Source organism: Siniperca chuatsi, linkage group LG12, assembly GCF_020085105.1.
Source record: "Siniperca chuatsi isolate FFG_IHB_CAS linkage group LG12, ASM2008510v1, whole genome shotgun sequence".
NCBI classification, from domain to species: Eukaryota; Metazoa; Chordata; class Actinopteri; order Centrarchiformes; family Sinipercidae; genus Siniperca; species Siniperca chuatsi.
This window is the reverse complement of record NC_058053.1, coordinates 20792707-20809534: the sequence shown is the minus strand read 5'-3', so window position 1 is coordinate 20809534 and position 16828 is coordinate 20792707. Positions and strand designations below refer to the sequence as shown.

Here is a 16828-nt window from a genome sequence, read left to right as displayed (position 1 = left end):
CTACATGTAGTCATTTTTCGGTTAATATAAAAATATTGATTAGTGCAGCTTTAAGGCTAACTTTGCACACAAGACATTTAAGAATTTATTGTGCTTATTACCACGAAATTTGGTGAGTGCATTCATGGTCACCACTCCTGCATAAGAGCGAGGGGTTTTACCTGTGCCATGAACATAGGATTCTATACAGTGGTTAAGGGTTTGTAGTCTGATCAGTGATCCTATTAGTACCTTCCTCCTCACTGCTGTGCTCCAGGAGTATACTGTAAGTACAGACCAATGGCTGAAGTCTTTCTTTGCATTCATTCTCTATTCTTGCCAAGCAGAAATGACCAGAATGTCATCACCAAAAGCTGCAGTGAGGATAGCACACTATGCTGTGAACAGATGCATTTATGCATGCTAAAAGTTGTTGTTCCTCAACAAAAACCAGTGTGTTTGCTTATAGTCTGTGGAGAGACAAGACTCTGACCTCTCTATAAGACAGATGAGTTATACCAATCTAACTCAAGCTTATCGATAGGAAAGGAGCGCATTCCCCAGAGCAGAAAGTGACCAGGTGTCAGGGGGGCTGATGGAGAGGGCAATGTGGTTTCTGTGTGCTAATGTGCCTGCATGTGTGTATCAGCTTCTGTGAGTGCAGACATTTGTGTGTATGCACCTGTACTTCACAAGCATCTTACTTATTCCAGGAGCTCCCCTTTATTTGAGGATGTTGCTATTTTTAGAGCTGTGTCGAAAGGTCAACTCCTATCGGTTGGAAAAACACTGAAACAACGGTTTAACAGAAAAACATGCATCCTCTGGGAAATAGACGCTGCTGTACCACAGTCACCTGCTACATGCTTTGCATCACAAACAATGCATTGTTTAGATGATTCTCTGTGATGTTATTTTGACTGATGGTTTAGCCAGTAGGTTGCCTGCTGTACATGATTACTTCTATTAAAATGTGCTTTTCAAAAATGTTCAGCTTTGTTGTCATTTTACAATTCAGGATTTCACAATGAAATGCAGTTGTAGCCCCCTCCACACTACACACACAGAAAATGTATAAACAAATATATTTAAATATTTAAATTAGTATAGAATAAAACAATAAAATAGGACATGGCATATAAGAGTAGCACTAAAGGAAGGAAGGAATATTTGCAAGGAAGATATACAGTTGCATAGAGAAAATATGTACAGTTTGCAATATCAGTGTAAGGTACAGTGCAAATAGAAAACTGGTTATAGTAAGAAAGTGCAAAATGATAATGTGCAAAACCAGCATAATATAAAGGAGAGTAATTTTTCATCATTCATTCATTTTTTCATTCAGTCATTTTACCTCATAAATTTAACATTAATCAGTCTCAATATGCTATATTCCAAAAAGACTGCTGCTTCTTTTAAATCGGCCCATTTTGCACTCTGGGGTATAAATATGAATTTCACCTGATAAAATGTGATCCTATATCTTTTTGAGCAACCTTTATATATAACCTGTTGGTTTGTCCTTAAAATTATGCTCAACCCAAAATCTTTCTTTTGACCATCAAATACACACCCGATGTCAACCTGAACGCTGTCTGTGAAAGGTTTGTAGTTTTTCAAAATAAGACGGTGTAGTCCCTCATTCGTCCAGGAGTGTTCTATCATAGAAAAGGTTTCAGTCGTAGTCATCTGGACACTGTTGTCAGAATCAAGACGTTTCGGCTCCCATCCGGAAGTCATTCTGAATTGTGAAAAATGGACCGGGAACTCGTTTGTAGTTTTCTTATTCACAAAGGGTAGTAGCTATGGTCAGCTTGAATTCATGTAGGTACAATCGATGGGTGTTAGGTTTTCATGTCAAAACAAGTATGAAAACATTCACAGAACCTCCTGAAGCCACTGCGGCAGCATCAATCCACTTTTCCACTGTCATTCTATATATATGCCTAGTGCATTCCAACCACTAATTTTCCTCAAAATATAGATATTCTGCTTCTTTGTTGCACTAATGTCCTCCTAGAAGTTCCAAGAGAAGATATGTATTTATCAGTATTTTGGCAATATAATGATGTTTTGATGTATGTTTTGAACAAACAGTAGCAATACTGCAATGTACAAATACTCCGTTACAAGTACTGTAAAAGTCCTACATTTTAAATTTTACTTTATTCCAAGTACAGAAGTATTATCAGCTAAATGCACCTAAAGTATCAAAAGTTAAAGTACTAATATACAGAATGTCCCCTCTTAGAGTGTTATATGATTATATATATTATTGGTTATTTGATCAAGTGGATTATTATTGTTGATGCATTAACATTTAAGCAGAATTTTAATTGTGTAGCTGGTTGAGGTGGAGCTGATTTTTAACTACTTTATAGACCCCTGGATTGTTTAATCTATAGCAATGCTATATATTTTATAAACTGACATTATTAGTAAAATTTTAATCTGCAAAGTAAATAATAGGATTATATAAAATGGTATAAAATGGAAAAAATAAGTTTAGGTACCTCAAAATTGTACATAACCACAGTAATTGAGTAAATGTACTTATTACTTTCCACCACTGTCTAACAATAAGTTGATTTATGTTGCAGGATGAGTTCATTTTCACTTTGTAATTTCCAATGTAACAAACATGAATTCAAGCTGATAAAAGCCACTCTCTTTCTAAACAACAAATGTTTTACAACCACCTCAAATATACAAAGTTAAGTGATGATTTTTGATACTAATAAACAAATTTTGGGTGGAGTATCACTTGAAGCTAATAGGCAGTAGCAGCGATCATATGAGGTCAGCGATGTGTCAAGTTGCAAAACCATCATCAACATCTGCAGTTTTCTTTTCTACCAAAACCTCGATCTTATATATCCTGAGGCCCAGGATAAAAACATGTCCCTCCTCTTCGTCCTCCTCCACCTCCTCTATAAGTAGGCGTGATGGAGGAGGTGAGTGAGCTTCAGCAGTACAGTGAAGGCCAACATCGATGTCCACATTGCAGGCTTTGTCCTGCCAATTTTTGAGCTCTCAAATCAAGTCCCACTCCACCATTTTCTTTCATGTGGAAATTACAATCTTAAAGCTTTTTCGCATGTACTTTAAGTAATTTTCTACTCACAGTACATTTCAAATGGTTTAACATACCCTCCCCCATATGTAGCCCAGTCATAAAGACTTGGGTTCTGGCATCTCACTTACACACCAACTAATTATAGTCCACTGTAATTACAAATGTGTCATTTCTCATTAGGCCCTAACAGCAGACATGGAAATGAAACACTATTTGACAGAGGGCTTTTTTATCTTTTCCTCCACTCTTTTATATCTTTCAGTTTGACACAGAGTGAAAAACAGCTTAAAGGTACTCATCCCTCCATTTTAATAAAGCCTACATATCTGTCATTATTATTTCATTATCCTGATTTGCATATATGTTAATTAAGCCCTTGGGGCATAAACATAAAGCATGGTGTTGAGGCTTTGATTTTGCTCGTCTTCGCACTATGTTTTTCTGCATCACCTGCTTTTCTTGTGAGACTACTTTCTATTCTAACCTGCACAGCTTAGTTCTCTACCAAGACCTTTAGACTGATTTTCTCTTTCTTTGGCTATTTGCCACAGGTTATGAAGTCTAAAAATGTTTCCATAAGACCTGAGATTATCGACATCTTTGTAATTCTGTCTCAGTGATTTGTTTTGACAAAGTGCAGTTGGAGAGTCAGTGACTGATTGGTAAAGGCTAATGTCTGCTTTTTGCATTAAATCAAGAACACACAAACTCAGTGCAAATTGTCGTCATCTGGCTGTGCACATTAACAATGACCAGCTCAGTGAGTGTGTGTGTGTGTGTGTGTGTGTGTGTGTGTGTGTGTGTGTGTGTGTGTGTGTGTGTGTGTGTGTGTGCAGTGTGATCATACAGCACTGCACCACTGACCGCTGTTGGAAACAGTGTGTCCTAAGGCTCTGATCTATATCATAAAGCCCTCTGTGCCTGCACTGCATAACATTTGACATAACAATTGAAAACAAATGCTCCTTGTTCCTTTCTTTTTTATTTTATTTCTAACATTGTCTTTATTCTTTTTTTGCTCTTTCTTTCCATGTATCTCATTCACACACACCATACCAGTTGGCAATATAAGGGGATCAATGAGTCTTTTACAGCACCCAGAAACCCACAATCACATTATGGCTTACTGACTCTAATATTAGTTACTGTTCACAACACAGCCTCACTTCCTCTAGTTAGGTCATAAGTTCACCACTGCTTTCATCATGTTGTCAGAACCTGTATGAGTTCATCAGTTTATCAAGTGAGCAATCTATCTATCAATCAACTGAGCGTTGGACACCATGGAATGTCATTATCAGACACACACGTCCAAACACAGCATCTGTGATGTAGCCTGGTTTGGCCACTTGAGGGCATCTTGGTTGTCTTAAGACAAATGTTTTGTTTCTTGTAAAAGGGTTCCAGTTTTAGTTCAGTCTAGAGCTTTGACAGCTGGTAATCTAAATGCAGTGGATGGTACAAAATCTAAATATAGTGGTTAAAGTCAGAGTAAATTTCTGGAAAAGTAACAGTCTGTCATGTTAGTGTGTAAAGATCCAGTGAATTAAACATAGGACAAAGCACTATGTGTTGCTCCATTGCAAATTGAAGTTGATAGGGTTCCATTTAGTGGGAACTCTTTTGTTTTTTGTCAGTGTAGAAGCCATCACAAGACTTGTAAACTTTGTTTTAGAAACAGATGTTTATAATAGAGCTGCAGAATAATATTCTCTGTGCAGAGCAGTTTGTCTCTCCCTGATCAACACTGTAATTCTGCGGCAGTGTCCTGCTGAGCTCTGTACTGCGCTCTAGTGGCAGAAAAGTAGTAAAGCAATTTGTAAGTAGTAAAGCAATTGAAGCTTGACAGGAGGGTCAAAATCACCCCAGAAGGGTCTGCAGTTTCATTCTCATTTTAAAACAACAATAAACTTCCAGAGGTGCAGATTATGTGAAGTTGGCATGACACATACTGCATACAGAGCAGTGCTTTGCTGCAACAAAACAGATGTAGCAAATGAGCTGGATAATTGTACACCAAACGCACTTATTTTGTTTGACAGGTTGCAAGGCCTTGGTATATCTACCACGAGTATATGAATTCAACTCTCTCCCAGCAAACAAACTATACAGCGATATGTGTCATGTTAATAATTTTGCTAAGAGCAGTATTGACATAATTTATACCGTGAGCAACATCAACCAGTGAGTTGCTCTGTGTGTTAAGTGTTATCGGTACAAAAAGCTCCACATTCATCTGAATGGTGATTATGGTGAACTTGTGGAGCCACAATGTTTTGAGTTGGCAAATACTGTCTTTTTTGCTGCTTTATTATTATTAGCCATAATGTCACTAATTCCAGTGATTTAATATGGCAAGTTAGCAAGTACTAGGCTAATTAAGTGAAAACTACACATTATGTTAACTTTTGCCATCAACCCAGCTGATCTCCAAGAAACTCTAAGATTTCTTTTTCTATAAACCCCAAAATAAAAGAACTTATGTTCTTCTATAACTGAACTAAATCTAAACTTTTATCCACACCACATGGATTGTCTAAATACAACTTCTACTTTGCTTTTCAGAGACAGTAAAACGTTTCTTGTCCCTTTAAGTTTCGATCATCACTTTTGACTTTTGACATCAAGTATATATCAATCTGCAAGGTACAAGTGATCTGCATTACCTCAAACTACAGTAGCATCAACTGAAAAGATGTAGTGAGCTGTGTCAACATGGAGCAGACCTCAAAAGGCAACTTCTTGACTGATTTTGTTGTAACATTTTGAGCAGCATTTCTTTTTCCAAAGAGAATCTGATCAGTGCCTTACATCATTTAGCTAGTTGATTTGTTTGCACTGGCTTCTCCAAATGTTGTTGAAAATATGTAAAAAGCAAATGAGCTTCATGAGGGTATTTTATCAGCTCATGAACAAATCTCCAACGGGTGATTTTAGGTGTGTGTATTCAAATATATATATTTTGTGTGTGTCTGTAGGTATGTGAATGTGTTGACCGTAATTATTAGAATAACTGAAACAAAAGTGACAGATATCATATATAGTAAAATGTGACAGAAAATATAGGCTAATATACCTAGCAATGTCTGATACTAAATTAATTTGGTAAAAAGCATGGATTACAGCACAGTGACAAGAGTGACACAATCCTGCTAGTAAATAGTAGGACCAGATGAATTATTGGTACAGCAGCCTGTTCAAATACAAGTCTAACTGTCTGCTAAATAAGTTAAAACTTAAAATGAAAGAAGAAATGACACGGTTACTAATTCTTGAATTGATTTTTAAATGGAAAACTACGGGATTATAGTTGAAAAAAAAACATGTCTTAAATTGTTATTGTTTGTAATTTGGATGGAGTTGGACTTAATCTTGGATCTCAGACTAACAATAGCAGCACTGTGGTACACCTCTCATAAGACTGAGTGGATCCTGGGATACAGTGCGTGAAGTAATTGATATATTCTGCGCTTTGGTAACATTTGATCTGTGACAGTATTATCGGGTGTCTGAGTGTGTGGTAATGTCTGCCGGTTAATGACTGCTGTCATACTACAGTATTAACCCCGTCACTTCACGCTTATCACTGCACTCCTTGTCCCCCTGTCACCTCCATTAGCTCCAACACTGGCGCATACACACATTATTTCTGTAGTGGCAGGGTATCATCTGTTTTTTCTTACTTTATTCTCAGGGCCAAGAGGGTCACAGCAGTCAAAGTGCCACCCAAGATAATGACGATTAGCGTCATAACTTTGGTCATTACAGACATCATTAGTCTTTCATTATCTCCTGGGGAAAACTGGATTGCTGTTCTCAATCAAGGGTGGCTGTGGTCCCATTCACACACTGTCTCATTGAAGATCTATGGTGCATATCGTATGAGCACACCTTAATAGACCTCTAGGAAAGAAACATTAAAACAGGAGCGATGTGAAACACACTTATTAGACATAATATTTCATGGAGGTGTAATTTTTTATGGTTATGGTTTCATGAACAAGAGGACATTTGTCATGTTGTCATAAAGAAAGTTTATAATTAATATGCAAAGCATAGTTATAAAGTCCAATCTTTTTCTAGTACGGTAGTTCATTCATGTAAAGCTAAGCAATATTTTTGAACAGTGAATCAAATATACTTCGTTGTAATGTGAACGGTCTATTGTACTGCTAATGTTAATTTAAAATTTTTGCCAACATTAGTGGCAATCCATTTCTAATTGTAAGATGGCTTGACTGAGTACCATCAACAGTCTGAGTTCTCTCGGTGAGTGAAACCAATTAAGCGTGGCTTCATCTAGACCTATAGACTGTAGTTTTAGAGTGGGATTTTCTGATCGAAGTTCTCAAATGCTTTAGAGAGGTCAATGCAGAGGGCAGCACAAAATAGTTTTTTTTTATCTATGAAGGAGACAATGTTATCAATGACTGAAACTGCCGCTGTTATTGTGCTGTGACCTGGGCGAAAACCAGACTGCTGTGGCTGTAGTAAGTTTTGTGAGTAAATAAAGGCACGTAGCTGTAAATTGACCAAGGATTCTAGGATTTTTGCTAAAAAAGGAAGTTTGGATATTGGGCGATAGCCACCACCAATCTCAACAACTGTCTTCTCATTTAGGGCTAGGGTTTCATTTGGTAAGTATTGAAGTTTAGTGTTATAATTAGGCAAATATTGCGCTTGTGAATGTAGGAATGGATTTCCTCTGGAACTTCTATCAAAAACCCTGGTTCCTCTTTCATGCTATTTGATTTGTGTTTGTTCTAAGGAGAATACCTTCCTCTGTATATGTGTTTGACAAGTGTGTGGGGTCAATTGACAGAAATGTGTAAGAGCTGTCAGTAGTGGTAATGCTGTCAAATGTAGGCAGGGATTCTGATGGACATGTGGGCTTCTTATGCCTGCATTCACATCAGGTATCATCTGTGGACTGCAGCTTGACAGGGAGCCAGCTTAGGGAAAAAAAGGCACTGACCACACAGTGTATTTGTTGAGAGACTAAACAGAAAAATACCTTCCCCTTTGTCTTAAAATATGCATCCTTTCGAATTTAACCTGTTTAACTGTATTATGTGTTTGCAAGCTTGTGTTTTTTAGACACAACCAAACTATCTTTTACATTCACAGTAGCATTCACTGACCTGATTTTCCCCATATCACATCTTTGAATTCACAAACAGAGCTTGGCTTGACCTGACATCACCCTCATTACCATTCTATTAAGCCTTTCAGCACCAAAGTACACCCAAGTCCTTCACCTGCCTCACAAAATTATCAATATTAATGTGCTCACCTATGCACTCTATGCATTTGCAAGTGGGCACACACATTGCCTGTGCTTACTTACACACCCATGCACCAACACATTTGCTCACTGAGAAATAAACAATAAAGCCTGCACTCACACACACTCACACACCTATACGCTCTAGGTGTCAGCCTTGAGCTCCGGAAGCAGGCCTTGCAAGAGGGGTTTGGACTAATTGATATTCTCCCACACTGCCCAGGGCTTCTCCAAGGAACCTCACTCTGCAGTGCTGCTGACAAGGCACATTCCATCACTGCTGCAGACTTAAAATAGGAGCAAAGGATGGAGCAGTATGTGTGTGTATGAGTCAGAAAGAGAGAGAAGAGAGAGGATGTGTGTGACCAGCATGTTGACTCCTCAGTGAATTGTAACAGTGTTGTTTTACCTCTGCATGTCTGGCTTTTGGTCCTTGGTGTGTGATTTTCCTCTTCATTTGCATCCCTGTCTTTATAGTTGTCTGTTTGCACACATTAGTGTCCTTAAATACCCTCATTTTGCTACATCCCAAATTATGCACAACATAACTGGGTTGTGATTTGGGCTATTATTTGGTAGTTAACCAATCACTGCTGCTGAGGGGCCACAGGGCTGTGTTCAATCACTGGCACTCATACCCAATTGCTGTAATCAGGTTTTCTTTAAACGTGCAAAAGTCAGAGTAGATGGCGAAAAAAGCCACATTTTTTTTCACCAATTGACCTTTCTGTCCAAAGTTATAGTTACCAAGAAGACTTAATTAGGTTTCTCTGTTCGCGTTATCACCATGGAAACTCACAATTCAATCAAGATGTCATTATGAGACCCCCAACTTAACATAATGTCCAATCATTCCTTCCCACAAGCCCAACCTCCAACCCCCCTTCTCTGATTTGTTCATGTGGAGGCCATGCATGGCAGTTGATCTTGTTTTACTGTAGATCTTGTTTTACTGTTGTTCAGCAACATCAGTGTTTACTAAGTTTTTTTTTTTTTTTTTTAAATCTGGGAGTAAGCTATTTGTGAGTGGAGCTCACAGTTTGAAGCCACTGTGTTTCATTAATGTCTCTGTCGGAGGGCTCCACAGCTCAGACCCACTCTAATCTCATCCCTGGGGGAGGGGCAACACTCCATCATGCTCACAACAGAGAGACATATTGTAATGTGGCTATACATATTCTCTGGTGGCATATTTAGTACACCTAGCGGCAATTATGTGATGTACATTTAAATGATTTTGTGACACTCTGTATGAGATGATGAACCAGCTATTTAAAGGTCTGTGAGCAGAGACTTAATGTATCCGCTCCTTCACTCATCTGGAACTAAATCTCTCTAGGGTTGTTTTCTAACCTTTTCAAATATATTATTCATTGACAGTGTAGTAGGAGCGGTCTTGTTGTCAATAAAGTCAAGTTGATCATTCCAGCAAGCTCATTCATTCATTCATTCACCTGCATGTTATGAGACTGCGGTAGGAAATAGCCAGAGGAAACCCTCACAAATGAAGGGCAATAATCACAAGAAGGGATTGAATACTGCGCCATCATGTCACTTCATTGACTGTACCTGAAATCATTCAATTATTCACTAAATAAGAAATACTATGTAGGAGACTACATTTTTTGGTCTGTGCAACGCATAGTGGTGTTTAGCTGTTGAGTTAGTGACCATTGATTTTACACTAGTTTTTATTTTGAATTGTGGGATACTTTAAATCCACTATAAATGTAAAGTATAAAGCACTGTTTTTAAAAGCACTGTATAGACACAGTATGGATTGTATCTCCAATGACTTCAGCCTCTATTCCACCTCCAGACCCCTCAGATCTTGTGATTGGTTACTTTTCGCCATCCCACGTTCCCAGTCAAAATCCAAAGGTGATGAAGCCTTTTCCATTGCTGCTGACAGGAGCTTTAAGGTTGCTAAAAACATCTTATTCTACACTGCCTGACAGTATTTCATATAGATTGTGTTTGTTTGTTTGTTCCAGCTCTTCACTGAAGCTGTATGATGTTTACACTGAGGAAAATATTATATATCAAACCCCAAGACTCCATGTTTTTAATGGCTGCACTCTTTCAACAAATGGAAATATTCTAGATGTCTTGTGCATAATTTTAGACACTTTTCCCCAAAATTCAGCCTGACATATTTGGTATCTTTGGAAACCTTTGGATCTCAACTATAATTTTAGTGGCTTTTTCTCAGTAATTAATATGACAACATGATTGCTATATTTTATTCTAAATGTATTTAAGATTGTCTCTGTAAAGCACTTTTGTCCAAATGTGTTTTTAAAATGTGCTTTTACTTTACTTGACTATAATAATTCTCAGTAGACACTTGGTTAATACTATTAAAAGGGCAAACTCACTAAACAGTGAACTATATCGTGATTATAACAGTGAATGATCACCATAATATTTAGTTCAGATATTCTTGATCCCCAGAGCATGATTTATAATGACCCCCTGAACTTTCTGGCCCTTGCCCAACTCCAGGGCTTTGCCATGCATTCTTAATTGGGACCATTTAACATTCCATTTTCATTCCCTCTTACAGGCTCTTGATGTGTACTCGTCTATCTTAGCTCTCTGATTAGCTTGGACTCATCAAAACAAATGAGACACACATGCACTGTAGAGTACTCACAGTCCATAAGTCGGCTCTGTAAGCTTTTATTGCTTCAGTAGATGGACTTGTGATATTCAATGATTAAACAGCTGAAGCATGGGGAAGGAGAAAAAACAAGGGAGAAAAGAAAATGACACAGAATCCTAGCTAAGCAAAATCATTACTCATCTCAAATTAAATTAACTCTCTGTCTTTGATAACGCAATGTGATTTGATTCTGGCTTAAGTTAAGCTTCTTTTATTGCACTGGGCCTGAGAAGTGCTGAGTCCCATTGACTGTTTTTCCTATCAAGACGGGTGATAAAAGAACATGGGCCCAAAGCAAAGTAATAGCAATAATCAAAGAGGTTGTTTACCCCAGTTCCATTGGGTGACATTTGCTTTGCCTCGGCAGCAGGACATGCAACTAGGAGTAATGTAATTTCCTCAGAGGAGATTGGATTAAAATGTTCTGACCTGATGAGGCTGTGGCTTTGCAAGTCTGCGTCAGATTCTGCCTCGCTGAATCTTAGTGTATTTAGGTCTCCATGTTTTCCATACAGGTCAGCTTTGGTTGGTATTATGGTCTCTGGTATTCGGTGTCAAGAATGTATTGATAACAGATGAGTACAAGATGATATGCACAGTATTTCACACGTGTCTTCTTTGCAACAGGCTAATTTCTTGCAAATTAGATCCTGAGGCAACATTTAGTCCTCTTTCATTTGTGGTCTCGGACGAAATGTCCAAATGTATTAATCAAACTGCTTTTCTCTGTGACCTAACTTAAAGAAGAATGAAGTGTTTTTGAACAAATGAATGTGAACAGCTTGGGGCAGACTGTCAGTTCACCGTAACCATGTTAGGTCTTAGAAGGGGCAGTATAAATGGGGCACTAGAAGTCACAGGAAAAGGTCTTGGCTTAGAGGGCTTTGGAATGGGACTGCCATGGACACTCATTCGTTCACATGTAGGAGGAAAAAAAATGTAGGTATGTGTGCCCTTGTTTTGCTTCATGAATGAATATTTCACAGGGTTTTGATGTGCTTTTTGACGCCCTTTATTGTTTTCTGTTTGATATAAAAAGCATTCTCGTGGTATGTGCTGTGGTAAAACTTTTGCATGTGCATGTCTGTGCTATCTGTAGAAAGCTTGTCTGACTGTCCATGCATTCAACCTCACGCTGTGTGACTAAAAAGGTGCAAGCCACAGTGCAAAGCCTCTCCTCTCCTCTTCAGTATTGTCCCAAATTATTTATGCCTCTGTTGAAAACAAAGAATATGAGATCATACTACTACATAGGCCCACAGTTTAATAACTTTTGTCTTTGGTCCAAATTAATTTTGTAGCACATACTTTCACATTGTATCTCTTTTGCCTTTTGTCTCATATTTTTAAGCTCATTATTTGCCAAATTCTTAATCCAAACTGTGATATTAAAAAAAAGACTGCTAATTTCTGGAGTTATGCTGGGGAAGCTCTAATATTTTCGTCATCATCCAGTACATTCAATTAAGTATTTGTAAAAAGCAATGTACAAACATAGTCTAATACTATCCTGCTGCTTAAGATTGGCTAAACCTGCAGGATAATATGCCATAGTCCTTTATTTTCCTTTTAGAGGCCATTTTACATAAAAAAAAAAGTACCCCACTCCTATATGATTGTAACTGAAGAAGATCGATTATCTATGTGAGGGAAATAGAAACCCTCTCTGATTCAGAAGCGGTGCTGTGACAGTGCTGTTCTGCAAGTTGTTGTGGGTGAGGGACCATTGTTGAGCTGACAGTGTCCGCTGCTGGTTGGAGCGTTAACTGCAGTGCCTCCTACTGCACCGCAGAGCAGGAGGCTTGTGAATTGCCAAGGGACATCAAGTCTGTGTGCATCCCCAGCCCGAGCTCGAGTGGGATGAGGGGGGTGGGAAAGGCACCTAACCACCGGTGCACATACCTAAGCATGATTTTAAATACCCCTTAATGTGAATTTGACAAGGCATCTATAACATAGTTTGTGTACATTTTAACTCTGTAGGCAGTATATCTTCAGTTGCCACGCAGGGACAACGCTATCATTTCACCAGTCTTCTGTTTTTAAATGACATCTTTTCTCTGACACACTTTGCTGTTAATGGAAATTGATGAACAAGAATGATCCCTCTATAGTTGTGTGTCTGAAACCACCCTATATTCTCACATCCGCACAGCTGGGTATCAACAGGTGCGTCTGGCGTGCGGAGAATGAGCGCACACCAGGGCAATGCAATGTAACGCTCCAGTCCCCTATGAGCCTATGAGTTTAATTACAGCCACAAACAGCAGATGGCTCTCTTGAGTTTTAATTTATCTGCCTGTGATTGAGACTTAGATGATATTCACCCCAAACAAGAAAATGATTAAATATTTTATCTTGTGCTGTGTGGAACCGACACGTTCAGTTCATCATCTAAATAGAGAAATAAGGTGATGTGGTGCATTAAGTGGATCTGCAGTTGCTTGTGGTTCACATGAGAGATCCTGCAGTCTCTGGTGGACGTTCGAGTAAAGGTTATGACGTCCGACTGAAGGAAACGTTTCCCTCCATCATTGTGCGGTGCTGTGCGTGGTGCTGAAACCACAGAGCAAATGGAGCGCGCAGCAGTCTGAAGGGCTCGCAATTAAAACCAAATGAATGTGCTTCTTTACCACATATGCAGTAACTAGTATTTCAAGTCATTGTAATCTACTTGGATTTTTTTTATTTAAACTATGCAGATTTGACTGAAACAGTGAGGTGAAATAAATAACAAATGCCACTCTGCCAGTAGTCCTTTTGTATTAACATTTCTATAATTCCAGTTATTAAGCAAAAAGTGTTTCATAGCAGCTGTCTCATTTTAAAGTAAATGTACTGTAGAACCAAAACGGAAGCGTTCAAGAATAAAACCTTACCATCCAATGACAGCATCAACACCCGGCTGCTCATTCCCCTTCAAGCAGGGGCTTGGTGGTGGAGAGGGAGGGAGGGAGTGGGGAAGGCCAACCTCTTCACTCAGGCGTGTACTAACGAGTGGTTAGGACTTGTTGGTGGGAAGGATTTGTTGATCTAGGGTATATAGACTGAAACGAGTGATCACCGCTTCCTATTGCGTTTTTTTTTTCTTTGAGCGTGGGAAAATAAATTGGGCTGTATATCAGTGGCGTTACTTTCCTTAATCCCTTTACGCACTGGCTACTTCTCCCACGCCGTGAGCTCTATAGGAAAATCTACTGGGCCGAAGTGTCTGCTGATCGCCAGGGGTTTTAAGTTTATATATTTGTATGCAGCTTGTCACACAATGCAGACGTCATCTCCACAGGATTTAGATCAGCTTTGGTTATGTTTTTTCCTCCGTGGCTGCTATCGCGCCAAGCCGCCTGTGTTTGTGGGATACGGTGAAGAAAATATGTTTTGAGAACGTTATCCGGCAGATCGGCAGGTACTTGGAATATAACTTTGCATTAATGTAGCCTGCTGCATCAATTTATAACTGTTATACCGTTGCGTATTTCTTTCCATCTGCCAATGTGTGACTGTTGATCAGTCACCGCAGAGTCGCTGTCGCGGATTGCCTTTTGCAAACTTGGAGTTCGTTTCGCCCGGGCTGCTGTGCTTTCACACGAGAGGTGATCTTCTCAGGAGGCGCCTGCATTTGCTTGATTGCTGCCGGAATACCGGCGCACATGCACAAGCGTCCCCACTGCCACCCAAACAACGACTTCTGATAGAGTAACCTCGTCTGGCAGAAGGAGGAGAAAACGGAGGGTGAAAGGAGGAAAGAGTGGGTGAACGTGCTGTGAGGACGCTGCAGCCGGTATTGGACATTTATGGAGGCGATGCTACTGAACGTGTCACAGACAATGAACAAAAACATCACTGTGCAGGTATGAATAATGCTCTGAAATCTCGGTCCGCGTGAGTTTGGCATAGCTCTTCAAGACTATGGTTATTGATGCATGTATGGAATTACGCATGAACTGATCTCATTTTTCCATCATGTCCAAGAATTTTTCGAGTGATGATGACAGCTGTTTTAATATCGGAATTATCATGTAGTATTTGAACAAAAAAGAAAACCAGCTCCTAAAAATATATATATATTTGACATTTGACACCACGGAACGGACCACTTAGCCGCCACCATGGGACTGTGACCCGGGCTGCGAGCTCTGAGAGGCGGCTGTTTGTGTAGTCTGTGCTCCGTGTGCAGACTGGACCTGAGCAGTTGTGACATTTTGAGCCATGGCTGCTGCTATCGCAAGTGGGCTGATCAGACAGAAGAGACAGGCACGGGAGCAGCATTTAGACCGGCCCTCGACCAACCGACGTAGGAAGAGCCCCAACAAGAACAAGGGGCTATGCAATGGGAACCTGGTCGACATCTTCTCTAAAGTGCGCATCTTCGGCCTCAGGAAGCGGAGACTACGGAGACAAGGTCTGGGAACTTTAGTGTGCAAGGTGCCTGCTGTGTTGGCGTAGAGCGTTGTGCATCCAATGTAAACATGTGCATACATTCAACCACTGGTTGATAGCTCTAATTAGGCCTTTAACAACCATAATTGCATCGCCACCTATGTGGTTAAAGTACACAATATACTGATTATACAAACTTGCCAAATTGCACCTCTGTGCGTAAAAAGTTCATTTGAGGGGGAGAAAACATTTTGTTTTGTATATTGGCCAGTTGGTGGAAAATAACAAACCTGCCTCTGATTTACATGCAGTCCCAGGTAACTGACAGGCTCCTGACGAGTTGTACCAAATGGTTTAGACAGGTTTACCGAGCTGTCACCTCGGCGATTCTGAAAAGGGTTTGATCGTTATAAAGCACATACACGATTCGCTGAACTGCTTAGTACAGCACATCATAAAAGCCAGAAATGAAACTCATTTATATGCAAGCAAAAAGGTCAAATTCTCTCAAGGAAAGGAGGTTATGCCTTTCAAACATAATCTTTTCTCGCATAATTTTACGAATTCGTGGGCCAGTGGGCTCTTACTGCTCCAGCTAATATTCGTTCCACTCATGAGAATGTCATGAACATTTTTACTCTAATGTGGCAACCTGAGATTGTTAAAGAGCACTGTCAACAATTATTTCACTGCTGGAATCAGTGCCAACTGTGAGGATAATGTTTCTTACAAAAATAAATTAGGATAATTCAGTTGGGAAAGAAATTACTCCCAATTATTTCCCCTTGTTAGTGAAAGATGTTGCCCTTGGAATCATCAGGTATCAAACCTGTTGCACCAGACATACTTTAACTCCAACTGATTAAACGCCATGTTGCATAATTTTATGGCACACACACGACAAAACAGCATCTGTGTTTTAACAAAGCACATATAAGCAGTGTTTAGTTTTTCATCTTGTTCACAAAGAGAGCCATTTTGATAGCTGAGTCTCTCTCATCCCCTTTTGTGTTCATATTGGAATTGAACAAAAGGAGTGAAAATGTCCCCTTCACAAGCTCTTAGTGATTATAAGGATTAAAATGGCTTTGGTATAACCAGAGCGATATTATATTATATTATATTAGCACCTAGGTCACATCTGGACATGTGTCAGGTTGCAGCAGAATGGCAGATTATAATCAGATATCCTCCAGGCCGCAGTTTCTGCTTAGGCCTGCTGTGTGCATGTGTTAGGATCTGTGTGTGTGGCTGTTCCAATGTTTGTCTAATGTCTAATTGTCTGTCCTCCTCTGTCATCATGGAATTGGCTCGTGGCGTATCGCTTTTCATTTGAACATCAGTAGTGTCCAGCAGCCTCCGCAGCAGAGATGTGGACAGACGATGCTGTCGTTTGGTCGAGGAATTAATGTCCGGCCACGCCAATATAAAAAACATACAAGGC

General features: G+C 39.5%; 1 protein-coding gene across 5 annotated transcripts in view; it reads left to right on the top strand.

Moving 5' to 3' along the window:
- Positions 1-16828, top strand: part of fgf14 (fibroblast growth factor 14) — a 105985-nt gene that overhangs the window by 51158 nt on the left and 37999 nt on the right. The window contains exon 1 of one of the 5 annotated variants that reach the window (XM_044216038.1): positions 13997-15406. The exons of 3 other annotated variants lie outside the window; for them this stretch is intronic. In XM_044216038.1, coding sequence (XP_044071973.1) covers positions 15214-15406 — 193 coding nt within the window. In that variant the 5' untranslated portion in view covers positions 13997-15213. Of the gene's footprint in view, positions 1-13996; positions 15407-16828 lie in introns of those variants that run through there. One more of the 5 variants, XM_044216041.1, reaches the window with a different exon arrangement.